The sequence below is a fragment of the Motacilla alba genome, chromosome 4A (assembly GCF_015832195.1).
Source record: "Motacilla alba alba isolate MOTALB_02 chromosome 4A, Motacilla_alba_V1.0_pri, whole genome shotgun sequence".
NCBI lineage: Eukaryota > Metazoa > Chordata > Aves > Passeriformes > Motacillidae > Motacilla > Motacilla alba.
Window position 1 is genome coordinate 17,591,227 of NC_052045.1, and position 19,245 is coordinate 17,610,471.

Below are 19,245 nucleotides of genomic sequence, written 5' to 3' on the forward strand. Positions count from 1 at the left end.
AACACGTTGCGAGTCATCCCGGTGTCCCCTCCCCCGGGAGCCCTCGTGTCCCCAGCCCTGCTCAGCCGCGTGCTAGAACACAGGGATTGCTGTCGCCAGGGGCAGAGGCAAGCCCTGGAGCCTCCCCGTGTCCCCAGCCCCGGGCACAGCCCGCTCCCCGCAGCCCCCGGGCCAGCACAGCCCGGGCCGCCCTGTGCCGGAGCTAATCTCTGCCCTCCGCAGCGATGAATGATCCCTTCGGGATTAACGGCAGTTCTAAACACTTCTGAATGGGGACAGGGCCCAAGACCTGACCGTAAAATCTAGGTTTGAAAAGACTTAAAATAAATCCCCCGCTGCCCTAGTCTTGCTATTTAAAGGGGATTATCTAAGGGGTTTAGGAGCGCACAGAGGACGGCAGGACAACCTGTGCACCTCAATCCCCTCAAAAACCCTCAGAAAACCTTTCTGCATCTCACCTGCCAGCAGCTCGGGGCTCACAGGACACCCTCCAGGTTTCTCAGAGGGTACACCACGTGGCCAGGGGAAGTTCAGGGCTCCAGCTGGATGTATGGCGTTCACTCCCGGACGCTCCCATCCTCACTGGGGACAGTCCAGCAGCCGTGGCAGGGGTTATTGGTGTCACTGCCCCCACAACACCCTTTGTGGGAAAAAGCCACCCTGTGCCACTCAGACAGTGAGGGTTTTTTAATAAATACTTTTTTTTTTTCACAGAAATATACCAAGTTTTACAGAATACAAACTGCAGGGACAATGACCGAGCATCAAAGACAGAGGATGCAGAGCACCCTTGTGTCTCCCTCCGCTGTTCTCCAGCTCTGGCCCTGAGCTCTCTGCTCTCCCCGTAACCCCGACCTGCTAAGGCTGGGGAGGGGACAGACGAGGTGCCAGCATGTCCTGCCCCAGGAGCAGCCACGCTGGGCAAGCCTCAGCTCTGGGCTGAGGGCACCAGCTGCGAGGGCATCACTGGGGCCGGGCGGGATGCAGGCCACTGATGGATGGACAATAGCCTTTTGGTGCTGGTGGAGAGGCTGGTGCTGGGTGAACACCGGGTGGTGGCAGTGCTGGGAGCTTCTGGGCTGCTTCTGGGGGTTGGAGCACAACCCTTGTATTAATCCATCAGACATGACTGGGGAAGGACAGCCCCGTTGCCTGGACCCCACAGGCAGCTGCCCAGGGAAAGGGGACACTGATCCCACAGCAAAGCACCTGGCTCTGCCTTGCCCTGGCAGCACAACCACCTGAGCGGGGCTTGGCCCTGCTCCTGACTCTCAAGGCATGGTCTTGTGGCTCCTGCCCCTGCCAGCAGGACTTCCAGGCCACAGCCCTGGACACTCAGCCCACCCGAGAGGTCAGGAGGAGAGCGGGGTCTCACATTCCACTGTACCTGCTCTGGAGGACAAAGAGCCCCAGAGAGAGGGGCCAGGCAGGGCACAGAGGTTTGGGGTAGGGAGAGGGGAGATTTGGCCTGTCTGCACGTTCTCGCCTCTGGGGCAGACACCAGATAGGCCACGCTCCAGGAGTGAGTTGAATCCCCGTCACTTAAAGCCGTGAGACCACAGCTGGCTCGGGGTCAGAGAGGACCCCTTGGCCAGCTCTGCAGCAGCCAGACCTCCAGCTGCTCAGCACCCACAGGGGGAGAGCAGAGAGCATCAGGAAAAGCCCTGCTACTCCAAAGTCACTTACCTCAAGTACAAGACCACCACGAGCCCTTTCTCCCTTTCCAAAGAGTTCTAGGAGACCAGAGAGCACCTTCTAGCTGCTCCTCCCTGATCTCCACACAGCAAATATCCCTACAGGCACCACAGTGTGGACCGGGCTCCCCACTCCCACTGGGCAACAAATCCACATGAGGGAAGCACCATCTCCCCACAGAGCTGGCCCCACCAACTGCAGGGATGGACAAAAATTTGCCACACCAATCCTGCATCTCCATCACCTAATCAGAGCCCTGAGCAGTAGAACAGGGCCCAGTGAGGACACGGGGTGAGGCTGAGCAGCAGCCCAGGGAAGCAGCAAGGCTGCTCTAATCATGGGAAATGTTATGTCTGTTTGAGGGGGAAGTGAGGAAATCAAATGCACCACGGGGAGACCCCCACATTGAGCCAGGAACAAGCTGCTGCTCTGCTCTGACTGCTACAGCACTTACGTGAGTGGGGAGCGAGGGGCAGGAACGGCTGGCTGGCTCCAGAGCCATCCCACGGCCCTGCCTCACCCCACCTGGGGACAGCTATTTTTGGTTAGGAGGGTAAGGCTATTGTGTGATGGCACCAGATTGTACAGGTGAGATGGGGGCCTGACGAACACCTGAAGGGGGTCCCAGGCACGGCGCAGGGAGGGCGGCTGGGTGAGTGTGAGCGTGTGAGAGGCGGGAGGGAGGCACACCCGCTATTTGCCCGCGGCAGGGGCCGCGGCCACGATCTCCTCGTACTTGGGCGGGGGCTCATTGTAGGAGACGCTGGTCTCCTCGCCGCTGCTGCTCTCCGGGTGGCCCGTCACCTCCTCGTAGGAGGGCGGGGGAGTGGCACTGGACAGTCTGGAGAGGACGGAGACAGAGTGCTCCGGCGGGCACAGGGTGCCGTCTGGCTGCGGGGTGCCCCCGGCTCTGGCATCCCCAGCCCCCCGGCTGCTGGCTTCCCGCTGGTACTGGGTCTCCCCCTGGCTCTGCGAGCGCTCCCGGTACACCATGACCCTGGGCAGGCTGCGGCCCGTCCGGCTGGCCAGGTAACGGTTCTGGGCGTAGGAAGGGCGGTGGCGGGTGGCCTTTTGCAGCTGGCACCTCCAGATGATGAAGAGGGCGATGACTATGAGAAGAGCCACTCCCAAGAGGGGCACCACCACGTACATAGCGTCAGAGCGCTCCGTGCTGTGCCCGGGGTCCTTGACGGAGTACACAGAGCTGGTGTAGCCTTTCCAGAACTCCATCTGGGACAGGAACAGAGAAACGACCATCACGTGCTGCAGGTGGGAGAAGGACTCCAAGCACCACCAGCAATAACCACTGCCCTCCCCAGGCCCACAAAAGGGGCAGCATTTTGGGTGTCCCCCACCCCTGAGGTGCTGTGGGAACCAAAACAGAAGGCCCTGGGAATATCCCTCAATATCCCACAGCAAGCAGGGAAAAATTTATTCTGCACCAAGCCCAGCCTAGAGAATCATGGACAACAGCACAGACTTGCCACACGTGCCATGGTAGTGCCAGCTCAACCTGCAGCTGTGGGCAGGGAGTCCTGGCAAAAGCCAGGTGAGGCCATTGCCTGGGAAGGGAAAGCCATGCTGGGAAGTGAGGCCACAACATGCTGCCTGCAGCCAGAAGAGGACAGAAGGGACAGGAGAGGCTGTTCCCCTTGTGCTTTCCCTCTGTCTCCAGCCTGCTGAGGTGTGAGCCCTCCCACATGCACTGGGACACACGCACCGTCTTCTCCTTGTTCTCAAACACCTCCTTGACCTCCTCATAGCTGCAGACCTCCTCGATGCACTCCCGCTCGATGGTGCCCTGCCGGATCTCCTCCAGGAAGCCATTGGCTCTGGGAAAGCGTTTCAGGAGCGAGTGGGCATTCCTGGCCCCCAAGAACACTGCAACAGACAAGGCAGAGACATTCTGAGCAGGGACAGCCCCATACCTGGCCGCTGCCCAGCCAAGCTTTCCGACCCAGCTTCCTGACACCACATGCATCCCCAACACCAAAAACCCAGGGCTACAATCAGGTAGGACAGCAGGTAGGACAGCCACAGGGGCACAGGACTCTTGGGGTCTGCCCCGAGACATATGGCACCAGGAGCCCTCCTGTCAGGGCTGAGGTGCTGGAGACATCAGAAGCAGCAGCTGCAGCCACAGAGCAACTGAGGAAGAGACAAAAGGCTCCAAAAATACTTGTTTCCAACCTTCTGCCCCTGATGGATTTCATCTTTCTGCCCCTTTGCTTCAGGGCAAGGGGGAATCCCACCAGGAGAGCAAGACCCCACAGGGCTGGGACACAGAGCTGTGCCAGGACATGGAGCCAGCACTGAGAGGGACCCAGAGCCCACAGTTCTGCATGACAGCCTGCTGGGAGCTGGTGTCCCTGCTGCCAGCTGCTCAGGGGTCATGCAAGCTCAGGTGGCATCGAGGACTCTGTTCAGGCCCCCAGAAACCGTCTTCTCCCAGGCCCAGGACAACAAGGGCAAACATCCCCAAAACACAGGGACAGCACAGGGGGATATGAGTCAGGGGCCTGAGCAACCTCTCCTCACACAGCAGCACATTCTCATCCCCACTGTGTTTTGATGCAAAGGCCTCACAAATGTTCCTCTGCTCCCAAAGCCTGGGAGACTCCTCAAGTCTTCCCATAGCGCATGCAGTCCTGAAGCCAGACAGAGCAGGAACAGAACCTTCCTGCCTGCACGAGAGACATCAAAGCCTCTCCCCCATATCCTCCATGGGGTGCAGAAGGCAAGCACCTGCCAGGACCTGCAGCAGCACAGGAGGCAAAAAGCTGTTTGCTCACAGAGCAGAAACTTCACACAAAACATGATCCTTCCAGGATCCAAACATGCATTTCATGAATGAGTGTTTCCACAGTGCAGTTCAACACACTCAGCTGTAGGCTGCTTCCAGCTCTTCCCACCAAGCCACAAAATCCTGCTACTTCCCTTGGGAAGATGAATCAGTTCAGCTGGGTGATCCACAGAACCTCTTTACCTCCTCCACCCTCGGGCTCAGTCTTCCACTGGATCAGCAAGGTGAACCCACTCACTCAGCAGCAGGAGTATCAAAGGAGGCAGGGGGACGGAATCTCCCATCTGACCAGCTTGGTGCTAACAAAATACTGGCTCCACGAGCAAAAGAGTCAGTGAAAAGCCACCAACTTATTTCCTTAGGAGCCTTTTGCCAGGGAGAAAGGCAAGTTTCCTTCTGCTTTACCTTCCATGTATCCTGCTGCTGAAACAGTACAGCAAGGCATTTGTGAGAGTATTTGAAAATATCAACAGGGACAAGATCACGGTGTAAGAAACAACTACTACTGCGCTACAGCAGCCTGGGCTTGGAGGCACTGAGCTGCTTTTGTGCTGTGTAGGTGCATTTCCCCCTCGTGATTTATTAATGCCCTGCTTCTGTGAGAGTTTGCAGAGGGCTGAACCACTGAGGTGTGAATGAAGAGCAGCATGAATGATGTGAGTCACAGATCTTCCCTCAGAATCGACTTTATTATGCAAACCTTTTTTTTTTTTTTTACAAGGACAACCGAAAAAGCATTTTCAAGAGGCACAGAAGGTGTCTTGCAGAAGGGCAGGGATCAGCTTGCCTTGGCTTTCACAGCTGAGGAGAGCTATCCTGGCTGGAGAGGGAACAGGCTGGCAGGCTGACCTTGTCTTGAGCCTTTCCAGAAGGAGATGAAATTTTACAGAGACAACATTCATTCTGCAAATGTCCTGTACTTTGCTGGAGAAGTCTGGCCTCACCTCCTTTGCCTCCCACCTTGATCAGGCCGTGGTAAAAACTCTCCCCTCCTCGGCACTTGAGCCTGAGACTCGGATTTGAACTTCCTCAGCGCATCCGAGCAACAAGCTGGGCTGCAGATCTCACTGTCAGGGTTCTCCATCCCTGCAGAAAGCAGTCACTGGACCCCTTCCCTGCTCTGCCATGCTGAGCTGGCCACTAAGGTAGGAAATAAAAACAGACACACAGGCAGGCAGGTGTCAAAAGCACTGTCCCAACTGCAAGCATGCTGTGACAGAGGTGTGTGTTTTTCCCCACATGCAATTTCCCTCAGGGACATAGAAATGGAGAGCAGAAACTGAGTCACTGCTCCCACCCCTTGAAAGTGCAAAGTGGCTCAGGACCAGAGCAGGGAAACCACTGGCCCTCAGGAATGAGCCTCTCATCTCTGCTGGATCCCCAGCTGACATGAAGAGCAGACAGCCAAGCAGGTCCTGTGCCCAAACCACGGGGCTGAGGGGACCTGCCAATGCCCAGCAGCCTCAGTGCTGATCCCCGGTGCCTCTCCAAGCCTCCCCACACCAGCTGGAGAACCGGTGCTCAGGAAAGATCAGAGCTTTTAGGCAGGGGAAGCAGGAGCAAGGGCTGGGTTCACCTCAGCCCTGCTGGGTTTCCTGGGGTGCTGCTGGCCCCTTGGGGACACCACCCCACGTCTCAGCTGACCTGCCTGGGGGGACATGCTGGGGCTGCTTCTCTGGGGAAGGACTGTGGCTGTGCCTGCAGAGGGACAGCCAGGGATGGCAGGGAGCGTGTGGTGGAGAACCTGCCCATCGCCACATCCCCCCCGGCACATCAGGGTCACCTTGAAGGGGACACTGCCACCACAGGGGACACCTTCCACCACCAGGACATACTAGTGAGCCAGCACCTGAGCTCTGGGAAGGAGAAAAGGCAGCAATGGAGGAAGGCAGGGACCCAGCTGGGCACCCTCCTCATTAACTGAAGATTAAAGCAGCCTTTTAAAAACACTGCCTGGAGATCTCTGCTCCCTCCCGCACCAGCACAGCAGAGATAATGAAAGAAGGCATACCTGTCATCCCTGGGGTCCTCCTCCTCCCCAGTGTGGCTACTGCCTCCACCTTCACAGCTGGCTCTGGTGACATTCCGAGCAAATCCCGAGATCCCAGACAGATCTCTCCATCTCCCCTTCACGGCTGCCATCCTCCTGACGCTCTCACCACACCGGGGCACGCAGCCTCCATGCAGGCTGCCCAGGAGAGCGAGAGGGAGGCTTGAGCCCAGCTCTGGACAGACCACACACCTCTCTGCAGCCTCGCCAGGCTCAGCCCATCTTTAGTGCTGGCCCGGCACTGCTCTGGGTGTGGCACAGCGAGCTCGGGGTGGGGCTGAGCTCGGCAGCTTCCACAGAACACGGAGCCCCGGTGCCACCGGCCACGCGGGGCAGTGTGGCCCCGGGGTGGGCATCGGCAGGGCGCCAGCCATGGGCATGAGGAGCACTGCTGATGAGAGATGTCAGCACAGACAGGCAGCCCAGAGAGCCCTGGGGAGGCCTGTCCTGCACAGCAAGAACCACACAGAGACAGAAATGCTGCAGCTCCGGGTAGTCCCAGAGTGGTCAGACCTTCAGCACCTCCTCTCGACTCCCACCTTGCAGAGGGGAGAGAGAAGCACAAGTCAGGCCGGACCTCAGACCTCACCCAGGGCCAACAGCCCTGCCCTGATGGCAGCTGCTCCCCACAGAGAACAACACCCCCTAAAATGCACAGGCACCCCTTTCTTGAGAGGTGGCTGTCAAACATCCTCCTTCTCTCCAACACCACCCAGCACCTCTCCACCTTGCCTGGGAGCACTTACTTGCCATGCTGCCTCACTCGGCCAAGGGGGGCTCCTGCCTACCTGCAGGGAAGAAAACAGGAGAGTCACCAACAGCTTAAATTTCCAACAGTTTCAAAGCCTAAGCCTCCATCACCCAGGATCAGATTCATGCACACAGCATGGTGCCGAGTGGTGCACCCACGACAGATCCCAGCCCAGCAGTGCCCCTGCAGAGAGCCAAGGATTCCAGCTGCCTCCCTACTCTTCACCTGCCTGCAGGGGCTGCAGGGGCTCAGGGCACCCTCAGCTCCCAGAGTGCTGGGGCAGGTCCCAGGGAGAAGCAGGGCCCTTGCAGACCAGCGAAGTAGGAAGGGGAAAACTGGATGAAGGATAGATCCCATTTCTCACCAGCAGACGAGATGACCTGCATGTCAGAGACTGCTGGGAGCAGCTCTTCCCTTCACAAGAGATTGATGGATACAGGTGAAGCAATCATCTTATTTTAGAGCAACTTCACAGACGCGCCAGTTCTCACTTCTGCAACTCCTACCCACAATCTGGTTGTTGGGCCAAGCTAAGGGCAGCAGCGAGAGTGACAGAGCTCCCTGCACACCCAGGACAACAGCTCTCCAGCTGGACAAGCACCTTTTGTGCTTCAAAAGCAAAACTGAGCTAACAAAACCCCACAGAAGTTAAACGAAGCCCTGCAGAAGCAGAGGATATCTGCTTGTTTTCCATGCTTTGTCTTCTCCCTGTGCTCAATGCCCCACGGATCAGAGTGCCCTGGGTTGACTACTGCTGTGTGTGACACTTGCTGTGGCAAAGCCACAACTCCGTCAGGAGACAGAGGGGACAGGACTGCCCAGCTCCTGCAGGGATTTATTGCAGATGAAGGAGCAAGCATGGTTAGAAACAGCAGGAACTAAACCACACGCTGATCTCAGGCCCAGGACTGTAGATATCCAGTTATTCCAAAAGCACTTGGATCTGCTCTGCTGGAGTGAGGTGAGGAACAGCACAGAGCTGCTCACGGGGTCAGCAGGGCTGGAAGCACAATTCTCCTTTCACATAAAAGGCAGGCACACAGAAGGGCTGATGCTGCACACCAGCACACCTCACAACAGCCACCTTCCAGTAAATGCAGCTCCTCTCCCTGCCAACATGAGGTTGGCTGTGCTTTCCAAGGCTCCTACCCCGTAAAGTGCCAAGAGGGCATGCAAGCCTGGAGTTGTGTCCAGAGAGAGAAAACAGCTTCTTCCCAACAGTTTGGGAAGCTCAGATTGCAAACCTCAGTCTGGAGTTGAAGCAAGAGCGAGGGAAAGCAGCACCGGAATAACATGGGAGAGGTCTGCTGCCTCCAGTGCCCCACAGCCCAATGCTGCTTCTCTGAGCCCTTCTGGGGGATGTGAGAGGCCTCTGGATCCATGAATTCCCCCACAGGCTCTGAGCAGGGACCACCTGACCCACTTCTGCTGTCATCAGTTTTTACAAAGAGACCCAAAGCCCCGGGATAAAAGAAAGCACAGCACAGAGCACATGCCACAGTTTCCACACAAACCCTCCTTGTTACAGGCATGCTCCCCCTCTGATGGACAGGAGAACAAAGACACAGAAAGAAGGATATTCTCACGTCACACATCAGGCAACAAATTTAATGCTGTTTCATTTAATTTACGCTCTTTTACTTTCTTCCACGTATCTGTGTCAATGCAACCAGTGCCACAATCAGGGAGCTGCACACAAGCCTCCAGGCACGAACAATGCCGGTGAGAAGGGCAGACGTCCCAGACGCTTATTTTTATTTCCACATGCAAATTCCTGGCCATCTCCCCTGGCTCCAGCGAGCAGGAAAAGCTGGAGCAGTGCGCACGCTGACGCCAAGGGGAGCAGCATCCCTCCTGCCCCCACGCAAGCCGAGAGAAGCCTGAAGCTGGAAGCTGACCTAGCAGACGCCCACCCATTCCCGATCCCCCCCCTCCGGCTTCCCATCCTCTATAAATACCCCATCGATAGGAGGTTGCTAAGGCAACCGTGAGGAGGCGCGGGGGATGCGGCCACGGGAGTGAGGATGCTGCAGTCGCACATTTGTGTCTCCCCCAGGCTCCCCCCATCTCCGCCCCCGCTCCCGTCACTGCTGCCAAAGGAGGAAATCGTGCCGGGAAAACACGGAGCGCGCCTGGAGCCGGCCCCCCGCGGACCCCGAGGGGACCTGGGCGTCCACGCCGGGAGGTGGCACCTCCTCGACAGGCTGGGGGTGGCCGAGGTACGGGTCGGGGGGACCCAGAGCCCCCGGTGACGCGCCACGGCGCGCAGGGAGGGTGCTGACTGTGCCAGCATCACGTAGCCGCGGTGCCAGCGGCTCAGTGGATGCCGGCAATATTGGGGCTTTTCCGTGCCAAGATCCACGGCGAGGAGAAGCGGCTACGCTCGACAGGGCAGGAAGCCTCGCCCTCCCAGAACAGCCTTGACACCCCACCCTGCTCCCCGGCTGGCGCTCACGCTGCCCTGGCAGCGCCCAGCCCGGCCCCTCTGTGCCCAAACCCAGCTCCAAATGGTCCCCGCTGCGCTCAGCTTCCAGCGGCACCCCACGGCAGGGACCCCCAGCCCATCTGTCACCCTGCAGCAGAGACCCCCAGCCCACCTGCCCAGGTGTGCAGGGGCTTTCCAGGCCCCCCTCAGCCTTAGTGCCACCCCGCGGCAGAGCCCTCAAGCCTAAGTGTCACCCCACAACAGGGACCCCCAGCTCACCTGTGACCCCACAACAGGGACCCCCAGCTCACCTGCCACCCCATGGCAGAGCCCCCCTACTTGTCACCCCACAGCGGGGTACCCTTCCTCACCTGTCATCCCATAGCAGGATCCCCTTTATCACCTGTCACCCCACAGCGGCATCCCCTTCCTCACCTGCCACCCCATAGCGGGGTCCCCTAGCTCACCTGCCACCCCATAGCGGCGTCCCCTTCCTCACCTGTCACCCTACAACACGGACCCCCATGTCACCTGTCACCCCACAGCGGGGTCCCCCCGCCCACCTCCCCGGCTGTGCGGGGTCCTTCCAGCCCCACCCTCCGCCCCACCGGCACGTCCTCCTCGTCTCCGCCGCTCTGCTGCTCGCCGCGCGCCCGGACACGCCGCGCCGGTCCCAGGGCTCCCGGCTCCCCGCTCCGCGGCACCAGCCCCTTCTCTCCCGCTCCAGCCCCGCAGCCGCGGTCCCGCGGCTCCGCGTTGCTCCCCCGGCCCCGCCGCCGCGCCCCGCCGGTACCTCATGGCGGCCCGCGCCCGCCGCAGCCGCTCCCTCCCGCCGACGGGCAGGGGAGGACAGGCCCCGCCCCCGACACGCCCCCTCCCGCCCCATGGCCAATCGCGGCCCTCCGCGGCCCGCGCGCGCCGCCTTCCTCTTGCAATAGGGATGTGGGGCGGGAAGGGGGGCGGAGCCACACGCTCCTCCGCCTGCTCGGGGTGAACCGACAGCCAATCAGAGCGGGCTGCGGCTGCCAGGCGGTGCCGCGGTGGCCGCTGGGAGTCGTAGTCCCGAGCCCCGCCGCGGTCCCGTGGAGCGCGGGCGCGGCCCGGGGGCGGCCCCGGGGCTTGGCCGGGGCTCCGGGCGGGTCTGGCCCCGCCGCCGCACGCAGCGCTGTTTGCCTTCCCCTGCCTGTTGCCTCACGCCGGCCTGCTGGGGCCGGAGCTGCCAGCATTCCGCGGGTGCCCCGCGGTCACATCCCCTGTCGCCTCCTCGTCTTCATCATCCCTCTCTTCTTCTTCCTCCTCCTCGTCCTCCTCCTCCTCCTCGCTTCCCGAATCCTCATAAAAGAAGAGGGTGGCCTGCACCGGGAAGTTCTCCAGCAGCTTCTCCCCCACGCTGTACAGGTGGTCAAAGGCCTTGGACTTGGGCCAGAGGAGCCTGTGTGGGGAGAGCCGGGCTGAGCCCCCGCCCGCCGCGCCCGCCGCGCCCGCCCGCGGCCCCGGGGCCAGCCCACGTACCTGACCGGGTGCTGGAAGAACGCCAGCGCTTTGCTGGGACCGCCGTGCCCCTCCGCTGCCCGAGCCCGAGCCTGGGGAGACACAGCCGGCTGGTACCGGGCTCCCGCTGCCCGGGCTGGCACCGGGGTGCCACACACCCCGCAGCTCCCCCTCCCCTGCCCCTGAGCTGAGGCGCTCGCAGCACCGCAGGGAAGCTGGCATCTACCCCCACGCCCTCCTGACGGGCTGTTTGCCAGTGTAATCTCTCCCCCGTGCTCCAGAGCGGGTGCCCAGGCATCCCGCTAACGCCCTGAGGAATGAATGCCCGCCCGGCCGGGAACAGGCGGCCCTTTCAGGGCTGCCGTGGCCGTGTCCCCTCGGCGGCTCCGCCTGGCCCTGCCCCGGGCGCGGCTGGTGCTCCAGGGGAGCTGGGCACGGCACAGCCGTGGCACTAAGGACTCGGTGGGGCAAAGCGAGCCTCTGGGGCGACAGGCCGGGTTTGTGCCAGCAGGGACCCCACGGGCACGGGGACGGTGCCAAACTCACAGCGTCCATCTCCTCTGGCCGCGGCGCGGGTCCCTCCTGGGCTCGGGGCAGCCACGGTCTCCAGAGAGGAAAGGCTCTAGGAGAGAGCGCAGCTTCAGCGCCGCAGCCGCTCCCCCCGGGCCGCTCCCCTTTGCCTCGCTCGCCCACGCCGCAGCCCCGCAGCCTCACCCGCCCGGCCAGCCCTGCCCGAGTGCCGGCACCCTCTGTGCCACCCGCGGCCGCTGGCATCAGAGGTGTCCCCGGCACCGCAGCCTTCGCCCAAACCCAGCTGGAGCTTCCCCGTCCCGCCTTCCTCACCCCTCTGCCCGCCCCACTCTCCCCAGTACCTTGCCCCTCGCTCCAGCCCCGGGGGTGGGCAGGCAGTGGCCACCGGCACCCGGAGCCCGTGGGCAGTCAGGCAGCAGGCAGCAGCTTGCATGGTGGCAGGAGACGCTGTCCCTTGTGACACTGCAGACCCTTGGTGGGGACGCATTTATAGCTCTGCCTCGGCCGTGACTCACAAATTCTTTGGGGCAGGGGAGCGAGGGGCTGGGGCTGTGGGGACAGCGGTGTGAAATTTGTCCCAGTTGTGTAAACAGAGGGCTGGGGGGAGGCTGGGGGCGGAGGGGCTGCGATCCCTGGTGGAAAAGCAAAACACAAAAGGGAAAATTTGGACACCATTTGTGAGAAAATCCCCGGGGGGGAACAGGGGAGGGTAGAGACAATTAACAAGGATGATTAAGTGCTCTTTGTAGCCATTTGCATAAGGGAGGTGCGGCATGATGGGAACGGGATTGGGACAGTGCAGTGGGCATGGGATGGGACTGCGTGTTGGGCATGCCATGGGCACAGTGTGGTGGGCTTGTGTTGGGGACAGCACAAAGGGCATGACGAGGACGCTGATAGGCTACAGTGGTGGCAAGCACAGAGGCACCAGGAGGCAGCTGACGGCTTGAGAGAGGCTCAAGAACAGACAGGGAGGGAAGACACGTGGCAGGGATGGACCCCAGGCACTATCAGGGCAATGGTCTTGCTCGGGCACCCATGGCCCATCACCCCAGGGAGCTGCCGGATCCCATTTCCACAGATGGGAGAGCAAGCACTTGCCAGTGTTCCCTGCGTTCTCCTTTGAGTCTTTGAGATGTGGACCACACCAGGAGGGACAGAAAAGCTCCTCAGTGTGAGGGTGCAAGGCTGATGCAGCCCCTGGCCCCGGCAGGGCCACTCATCCCATCCCTGCCCACTGCTCCTGCCCAAGCACTCGAAAAAAAGTGCCGCGGCAGCTCCTGGGAGAGTTTCAGTTTGGGACAAGGAAAGAAAATAGCAAATGGTCCCTGCTGTAGCTCTGCTATCAGCATCCAAACACCGCTGTCCAAACGCTGGCCAGACCCTGCTCAGCTCCCAGCACAATTTGTCACCAGAGGCCCTCCCTGCCCCTCTCCATCTGTGGCAGCCGGTGAGCAGGAGGGGGCACGGGGCCAGCACGGCTCTCATTACCTTCCCCATTTGCTCCTCATTTGGACCAGTAGTCTTACAACAACAAACCCCGTGGAGGACAAGCAGGGCCAGGAAGAGTAAACCAAAAGTTCAGGCTGGCTCTGAGGAGTGGGGAGCTCAACCTGCTGGTGTTTCCCTGCCCCTCGCACCCCAATACAGGCAGCACAGCCCAGGGCAGACACATGGATGGTGGCACAGTCACCTGCCAGCCACCAAGGCTGTCCAGAAGGACGACAGCAAGCCTCAAAGCTGAACCCCGATAGGTTCATGGTGAACCTACCCTGATAATTCATAGACAACCAGCAAAGCAAGGCATCCCAACTCCCCAATCCTTCCCGACACCCAAAGGGTTTAATTCTGATCTGCAATAAGCCTCTGATCCAGGAGATTTGCAGGTGGATTGTGCAAAGCTGTAGCTGAACAACTGCAGCCCCTGATCCCCTGGGCTGGGGCCCTGGCTGCTCACCCTGCCCTGAGCAGCCGCCTCCAGTCCTGGGTGACCCCTGGCTGCAGCCACCCTGGGTCCCACTCTGCACCTCCAGCCACCTCCGTAAGTACCTCAGAGCTCCCTCCCTCACCTTTCTGCTGGCACCCTGAGCACCCTGAGCACCCCAGGTGTTTCTTTTCCAGCAGTTGAGACAGCGTGGGAGGTCTTGGTTAGAGCACAGGAGAGCAGACAGAAAGCTGGCAAACTTTGGTGCCAAGCATTTGAGGTGGCAGCGGGGGACATGGGAGCAGGGGGAGGCCCTGGCTGGTGGCAGCACGCTCAGCCAGGAGCGTTCCCGTGGGGGGGAGGCCACTGGCCGCGGTGCCGGGCTCAGCCCGGTTTCGCAAGGCACCACAGAAGGAGGAATTTTTAAACAAAGCAGAGGGAAAACAAACCAACCCTCTCCACCACCCCTGCCAACCCCCCCCGCCTGTGTACAGGGCTGTGGGCGGGAGGTGGCACCGGCACAAAATCCCAGCATGAGCTGCACCCCGAACTGCTCACCCCTCCTCAGGACTGGTCACCCCGCTTGGCTGGCATGCTTCCAGGAAGCATCCCAAAGGAGATGTAATTCTGCCCTCTGTGGGCCTCCAGGCTCTCCTGGGGATGCAGGTGCCACTGTCACATGCATCCCTCTCCATCCTTGTCCCCAGGATCACAGAAAGACTGATGTCCATGGTTCAATCTCAGGTGGCCGTGTCCTTTTGTCCTAAAGGAGCCTCAGCAGCTCGGGGTGGGTCGTGGGTGACTGCAGATGCCTTGGGTGAGCCCCCTGCAGATGAGGATGAGGTGCCATCCCCTTTCCTCAGCTGGGGGAGCTTTGGCTTCACCACCTGCAGTCACCTCCAGCAGGTCCCAAATAAGATGGTGCAGCCATAGCTTTTTGGCTTCCTCAGCTCGAGGCATCACAGAAGACAAGGGACCTCGAGGAAGGCAGTGGGCACTTTCCCCACAGCAGCAGCTGGCTCTCCATCCCTGCCCGCGGCGTCAGTGCAGGGGAGGGCTTTGGCGTCCTTCCTGGGCAGCGCTGCTCTGCCTCTGGAGCCTGCCCGGGGAGATAGCGGAGGTGAAAGGGCGCCTGGCGCTCCTCCGCGGGCTTGGGTCAATCGTTAATCGGGAGGGATCGCTTTCCTCTCGCTCAGGTAACCTCCCCGCGGCTCCCACCCCGCACAAAACCAGCACCCCCGGCAGCGGGGTGGAGCTGCAGCGCTGCGAGCGGAGCCTCTCGCAGGGCCATGGGAACGTGAGCACACGGGAGGGACCTGGGCGACAAGCTGCGAGCCTCGGCTAGCGACAGAGGTGACAGCCGGCCCCCACCATGGTGTCCATGGGGCTCCAGCTGCTGGGCTACACCGTGGCCTTCCTGGGCTACATCGGCACGCTGACGGCCACGCTGCTGCCCAGCTGGAAGACCAGCTCCTACATCGGCTCCAGCATCGTCACGGCCATCAGCTTCACCAAGGGGCTGTGGATGGAGTGCGCCACGTACAGCACGGGCATCACCCAGTGCGACATCTACAGCTCCCTGCTCAACCTGCCCGCCGACATCCAGGCGGCCCAAGCCCTCATGGTGAGCTCCTGCGCCGTGTCCTCCCTGGCCTGCCTGCTCTCTGTCGTGGGCATGAGGTGCACCGTCTTCAGCCAGGGCTCGCCGGCCAAGGACCGGGTGGCGGTGGCGGGCGGCGCGGTCTTCATCCTCGGGGGGCTGCTCTGCTTCATCCCGCTGGTGTGGAACATCCACGTGGTGCTGCGGGATTTCCGCAACCCCGTCATCCCCGACAGCATGAAGTTCGAGCTCGGGGAGGCTCTTTACCTCGGCATCATCTCCTCCCTCCTCTCCCTCGTCGGCGGCTTCATACTCTGCACATCCTGCCCTGCCCGGGACGCCACGACCGCCTACTCCAGTGCCTACCAGCCCCAGCTGCTGGCGAGCAAGAGCCCCCAGCCCTCCGTCAGCCAGGTGCAGAAGACCAAGAGTGAAGTCAATTCCTACAACCTGACGGGATACGTGTAGTGGCTGCAGGGGGAACCAGGCTGGCACCTCTCCCGGCTCCCCAGAGCGTCCGGGCTGGCACCGAGGGAGCGCGGTAAGAGCAGAGGGCACGGCGGCATCGCCCGTGCTCAGCCCTCTCATGTGCTTGGGGGGGGTGGCCCCGCTCTCTCCCTGGGATTCTGAGAGCCTTGTGACTGCTCGGAGATCCCAGCCGGTGGCTTACGCCGCTGAAGGACCCTGAATCCAGCTTCTGTTCTTTACTCCGTGCTGCCAGCTCGCAGGCAGCTCCTGGCACGGCGGGACCCCAGCCTGCAGCCCCAATGAACCTACCCGCAAAGGGGAGTGGGCTCGTGGCCCCAGGGACCGGCCCGCTGGCCAGGGAGGCATGGCAGCAGAGTCAAGGGCATGTGCGTGGGTCTGGAGGCGCTGCTGGGGAGGGTGAGCGCTGGTTGCAAACCGATGTCGCAATAAATACGTCTTTCTAGCCGCACTGTGTCCGAGTTTTTCTCTGGCACCGAGGGGCTGGCAGGAGGCTGTGGAGGGGGCCAAGATGTGGAAGGTGCCCCTGGCCCTTGCTCTGACCTGCCTCCCCCACCCCACAGCTGGTGGCTTTGTCACCCGGGAGCCCCAGCGGGTGGGAGCACTGCTGAGAGGGAGGAGGGCCACTCCCTGGCACAGTTTGTCCCTGGGCACCACGCTGGGAGGTTGCCATGCACCACTACTGCCAGGGTGCCAGCAGGGACATGCAGAGCTCCCTGTGGGATAACAGCAGGCAGCACCTTCCCTCTGTCCCCCCAGCCCTTCTTGCTTCTAGGAGTGCAAGTGTGATGAGACTGGGGTGCCCACAGGGGGGTTCATTGCCCCTGTGTGTGGCACACCCAAGTCCCCAGGTGATGGGCAGCCCTGGCATTCCCACATCCCCATCCCAGTGAGCACTGGCACCCTGGGCAAACATGGTCCTAAGGACCAGAGGCAGCTCCTGGCTATGGTGGAGTCTGAGCAGCCCAGCTCAGCTGCAGAGAGGCCTCACAGGCAGGCCCTGAGCCCCGAGGTCCTTGAAGGGTCTGTTTTGGGAGAAAAATGCCACCAGTGAGACACTGGAAAGCTGCAAGGGATGGGTAGGCAGAAGCCAAGCATGTGTAGGGACAGGCTGCGTGGCTGCAGCCCTGCGGGGGAACAGCAGCAGGACATCCACACAGGCTGCTGGTGGCACTGGGGGATGCTGGCACATGCCAGGCCATGGCAGAAGAGGTGCAGGCAGCCCAGCTCCACAGCCCATCAGGGAGCAAGAACATTTTAATCCATCTGCTGTACCACTGCCCAAGGTGAGAGAACCCCTGCTCTGCTGTGCCTCAGCACAGGGCCACCCAGAGTCCACCATGTCCCCCAGGGAGCAGGAGGCCTTGGTCTACCTGCTGATCCCTCATAAAGCAATTTAGATTAGGCCATGGAGAGGAAGGGACCATGTTCTCCACTCGAACGTCACCACCGTCACCCTTGCACCAGTGAAATCGTGTTTGCTGTGGGGTTAACACGCTCCTGATAACGGTGGGTCACGCTTTCTCCCCTCCTCAGAGAGCAAGGAGCTACACGGGCACCCATCCCCCGGGTGACACTCGCTGAAGGGGACCAAGGTGGATCTCCAGGCAAAGGCCAGTGACCCGATTTCCATGGCCAAGGGACAAAGCACAAAGCACAGGGTCAACCCTGGACCAGCTGAGTTATTTATTCCTGCCCTGGGGAAAAGAGTGCTCTGGGGCATGCAAGAGGCTTAACCTGCTGGTGCAGCCCCCCAGGAGATGCTGCAAGTTCTGAGGGTCCTTTGGCCATAAATGGTTTTTTTTTCTGGGCAGCTGGTGGAGAGAGTGGGAGAGAAAATAGTTGGCACAAAACATCACACCTTAAAGAGGAGGAATTCCTGGGCGCTGGGTCCTGGCCCCTTGCCTCCCACCCCTGTCTGCAGGCAGAGGCTGTGCTAATTAAACAAAGGGGCATTTGAAATGCTCAGAGCTTGATTGGTGCTGGGCTTATTAATGGTTTAATTCAAGGAGCAGAAGGGAAGCTTCCCCCAGAAGGAGAAAGGCAGCTGGCACAGGCAGAGGCAGGCAGAGCTCAGAGCTGGGGTACAGAAACACCCATCACACTGGAACAGGGACCAGTTCCCCAGGCCCCTGGGCCACCAGCCCTGCCACAGGGGAGCCCCTGCATTAAGCAGTGGGTGGGTTCAGGGAGAGGAACGTTTTTCCGCTCCAGCTTTCCTGGCCTTCAATGTGAATGAACCCAAAAATGTGAAACCTGGCTACAGGGCAAGGCAGGTTGACATATTTTCCACTTGGGAAGGAGGATGGGGAAGGGGAGGGGAGGATACTGGGTGCACAGCTGTGGTGGCAATGGTTATCTCTGCATCATGCGATAGCCATGTTCCATTGATAAAGCAGGTTCTTGAGGGCAGCCTGGATGTGGCCCAGCCTAGGGACAGGGAGAGCAGGAGCCCAGACTGCCCCAGGGGCAGCTCTGCTGATGGTGAGTGTGAGTGAAGGGATGGAGCCCAGCCAGCCAGCACAGAACCAGCCCCTCAGATGGCCTCTAGCCCCTCACCAGCTCAGTGGCAAAAGCTGAGGGTGCTCCAGGATTCCTGCAGGAAAGGCACAGGGGAGCACAGCCAAGTTCAGGACAAGATGGGGGAAGCAGGGGTGGGCAGAGGGCTGGGTGGGGAAGGGCTCTCTCCATCTCAAGCCCCTGCCTCACAGGCCAGTGTGGTGGAGTGGGGAGCCTTGCAGCCCTCCCTGGAGGACCAGGCTGCGGTGACTAATCCCCTGCCATAAGGAAATGAGTCCTTCTTCTCTCCTCTTTTCCCTCTGGATGATGCCTTGATGGAAGGAACGAGGCAATAAAATAATGTGCCCTTATCTTCAAAAGTGATAGAGGCACTGTAAACACTCAGTACACCCCAACCCGGGATCAGGGACTGCAACCTCATCAGCTGGTCACGAGAAACGTGCAGAAAGTCACAATTTCTTCATCCAAAGAGGGAACAACACAGTCCATCTGCAAGGGCCCTCCATCCAGCCCTTGCCCACCAAGCACTGCCCCAGGGGCAAGCAGAGCCTCTTCTCATGCAGACCACTGGGCAGGGATGCCCAGGTGAAAAAGGGCACAGGTCTGCCCTAGAGCCACCAGGATCACACACCTCCTGCCTCCCTGGAGCCCTCCAGGCAAGCAGAGCTCCTTCTGGCATTCCCAACCCACTGCTGATCTCTGCCTAGCACAGCTGACCTGAAACAGCAGCAAACAATCCATGCAAGCTCTCTGGGGAATACCAGGCCATGTGCTGGGAGGGCCCATCTCTGCCCACAGCCCCCAGGAATTGCTCAGATAGGAGAGATGGGAGGGAGAAGGAGATTCAGGCCAGGTTCCTGATGGGCCAAGGCACTTGGAAAGGACCAGCACATTCCTCCACCCTCTCCCCAGCCACAGCACACTCCCAGCTGCCTCCCACGCCGTGTCAGAGCCTCCTGGCCCCTCAGC

At 60.7% G+C, this 19,245-nt stretch overlaps 2 protein-coding genes and 1 long non-coding RNA gene across 11 annotated transcripts; 1 reads left to right on the forward strand and 2 right to left on the reverse strand.

The window, feature by feature from the left end:
- Positions 1-663: 663 nt before the first annotated feature.
- Positions 664-11,428, reverse strand: PRRG3 (proline rich and Gla domain 3). 9 transcript variants are annotated; one of them, XM_038122930.1, is made up of 6 exons: positions 11,237-11,423; positions 7,295-7,336; positions 6,510-6,686; positions 5,459-5,638; positions 3,416-3,576; positions 664-2,925 (listed from the first exon to the last, which is right to left on the reverse strand). In XM_038122930.1, the coding sequence occupies exons 4-6, from the start codon at positions 5,580-5,582 to the stop codon at positions 2,389-2,391; spliced, it is 822 nt and encodes a 273-aa protein (XP_037978858.1). In that variant the 5' UTR covers positions 5,583-5,638; positions 6,510-6,686; positions 7,295-7,336; positions 11,237-11,423; the 3' UTR covers positions 664-2,388. The 9 variants fall into 9 exon arrangements, 8 of the variants coding, with proteins under 8 accessions (XP_037978858.1, XP_037978856.1, XP_037978854.1 ...); XM_038122928.1 differs by having other exon boundaries at positions 6,510-7,087; XM_038122926.1 differs by lacking the exon at positions 11,237-11,423 and adding an exon at positions 10,518-10,903.
- A 344-nt stretch (positions 11,429-11,772) lies between these two features.
- LOC119695088 lies at positions 11,773-14,873 on the reverse strand. Its single transcript, XR_005255045.1, has 3 exons — positions 14,229-14,873; positions 12,088-12,378; positions 11,773-11,837 (listed from the first exon to the last, which is right to left on the reverse strand). It is a non-coding gene; the product is annotated as an uncharacterized LOC119695088 (long non-coding RNA).
- A 145-nt stretch (positions 14,874-15,018) lies between these two features.
- On the forward strand, positions 15,019-16,207 carry CLDN2 (claudin 2). The gene has a single exon (XM_038122935.1). The coding sequence runs from the start codon at positions 15,043-15,045 to the stop codon at positions 15,736-15,738; it is 696 nt and encodes a 231-aa protein (XP_037978863.1). The 5' UTR covers positions 15,019-15,042; the 3' UTR covers positions 15,739-16,207.
- The last annotated feature ends 3,038 nt before the right edge of the window (positions 16,208-19,245 follow it).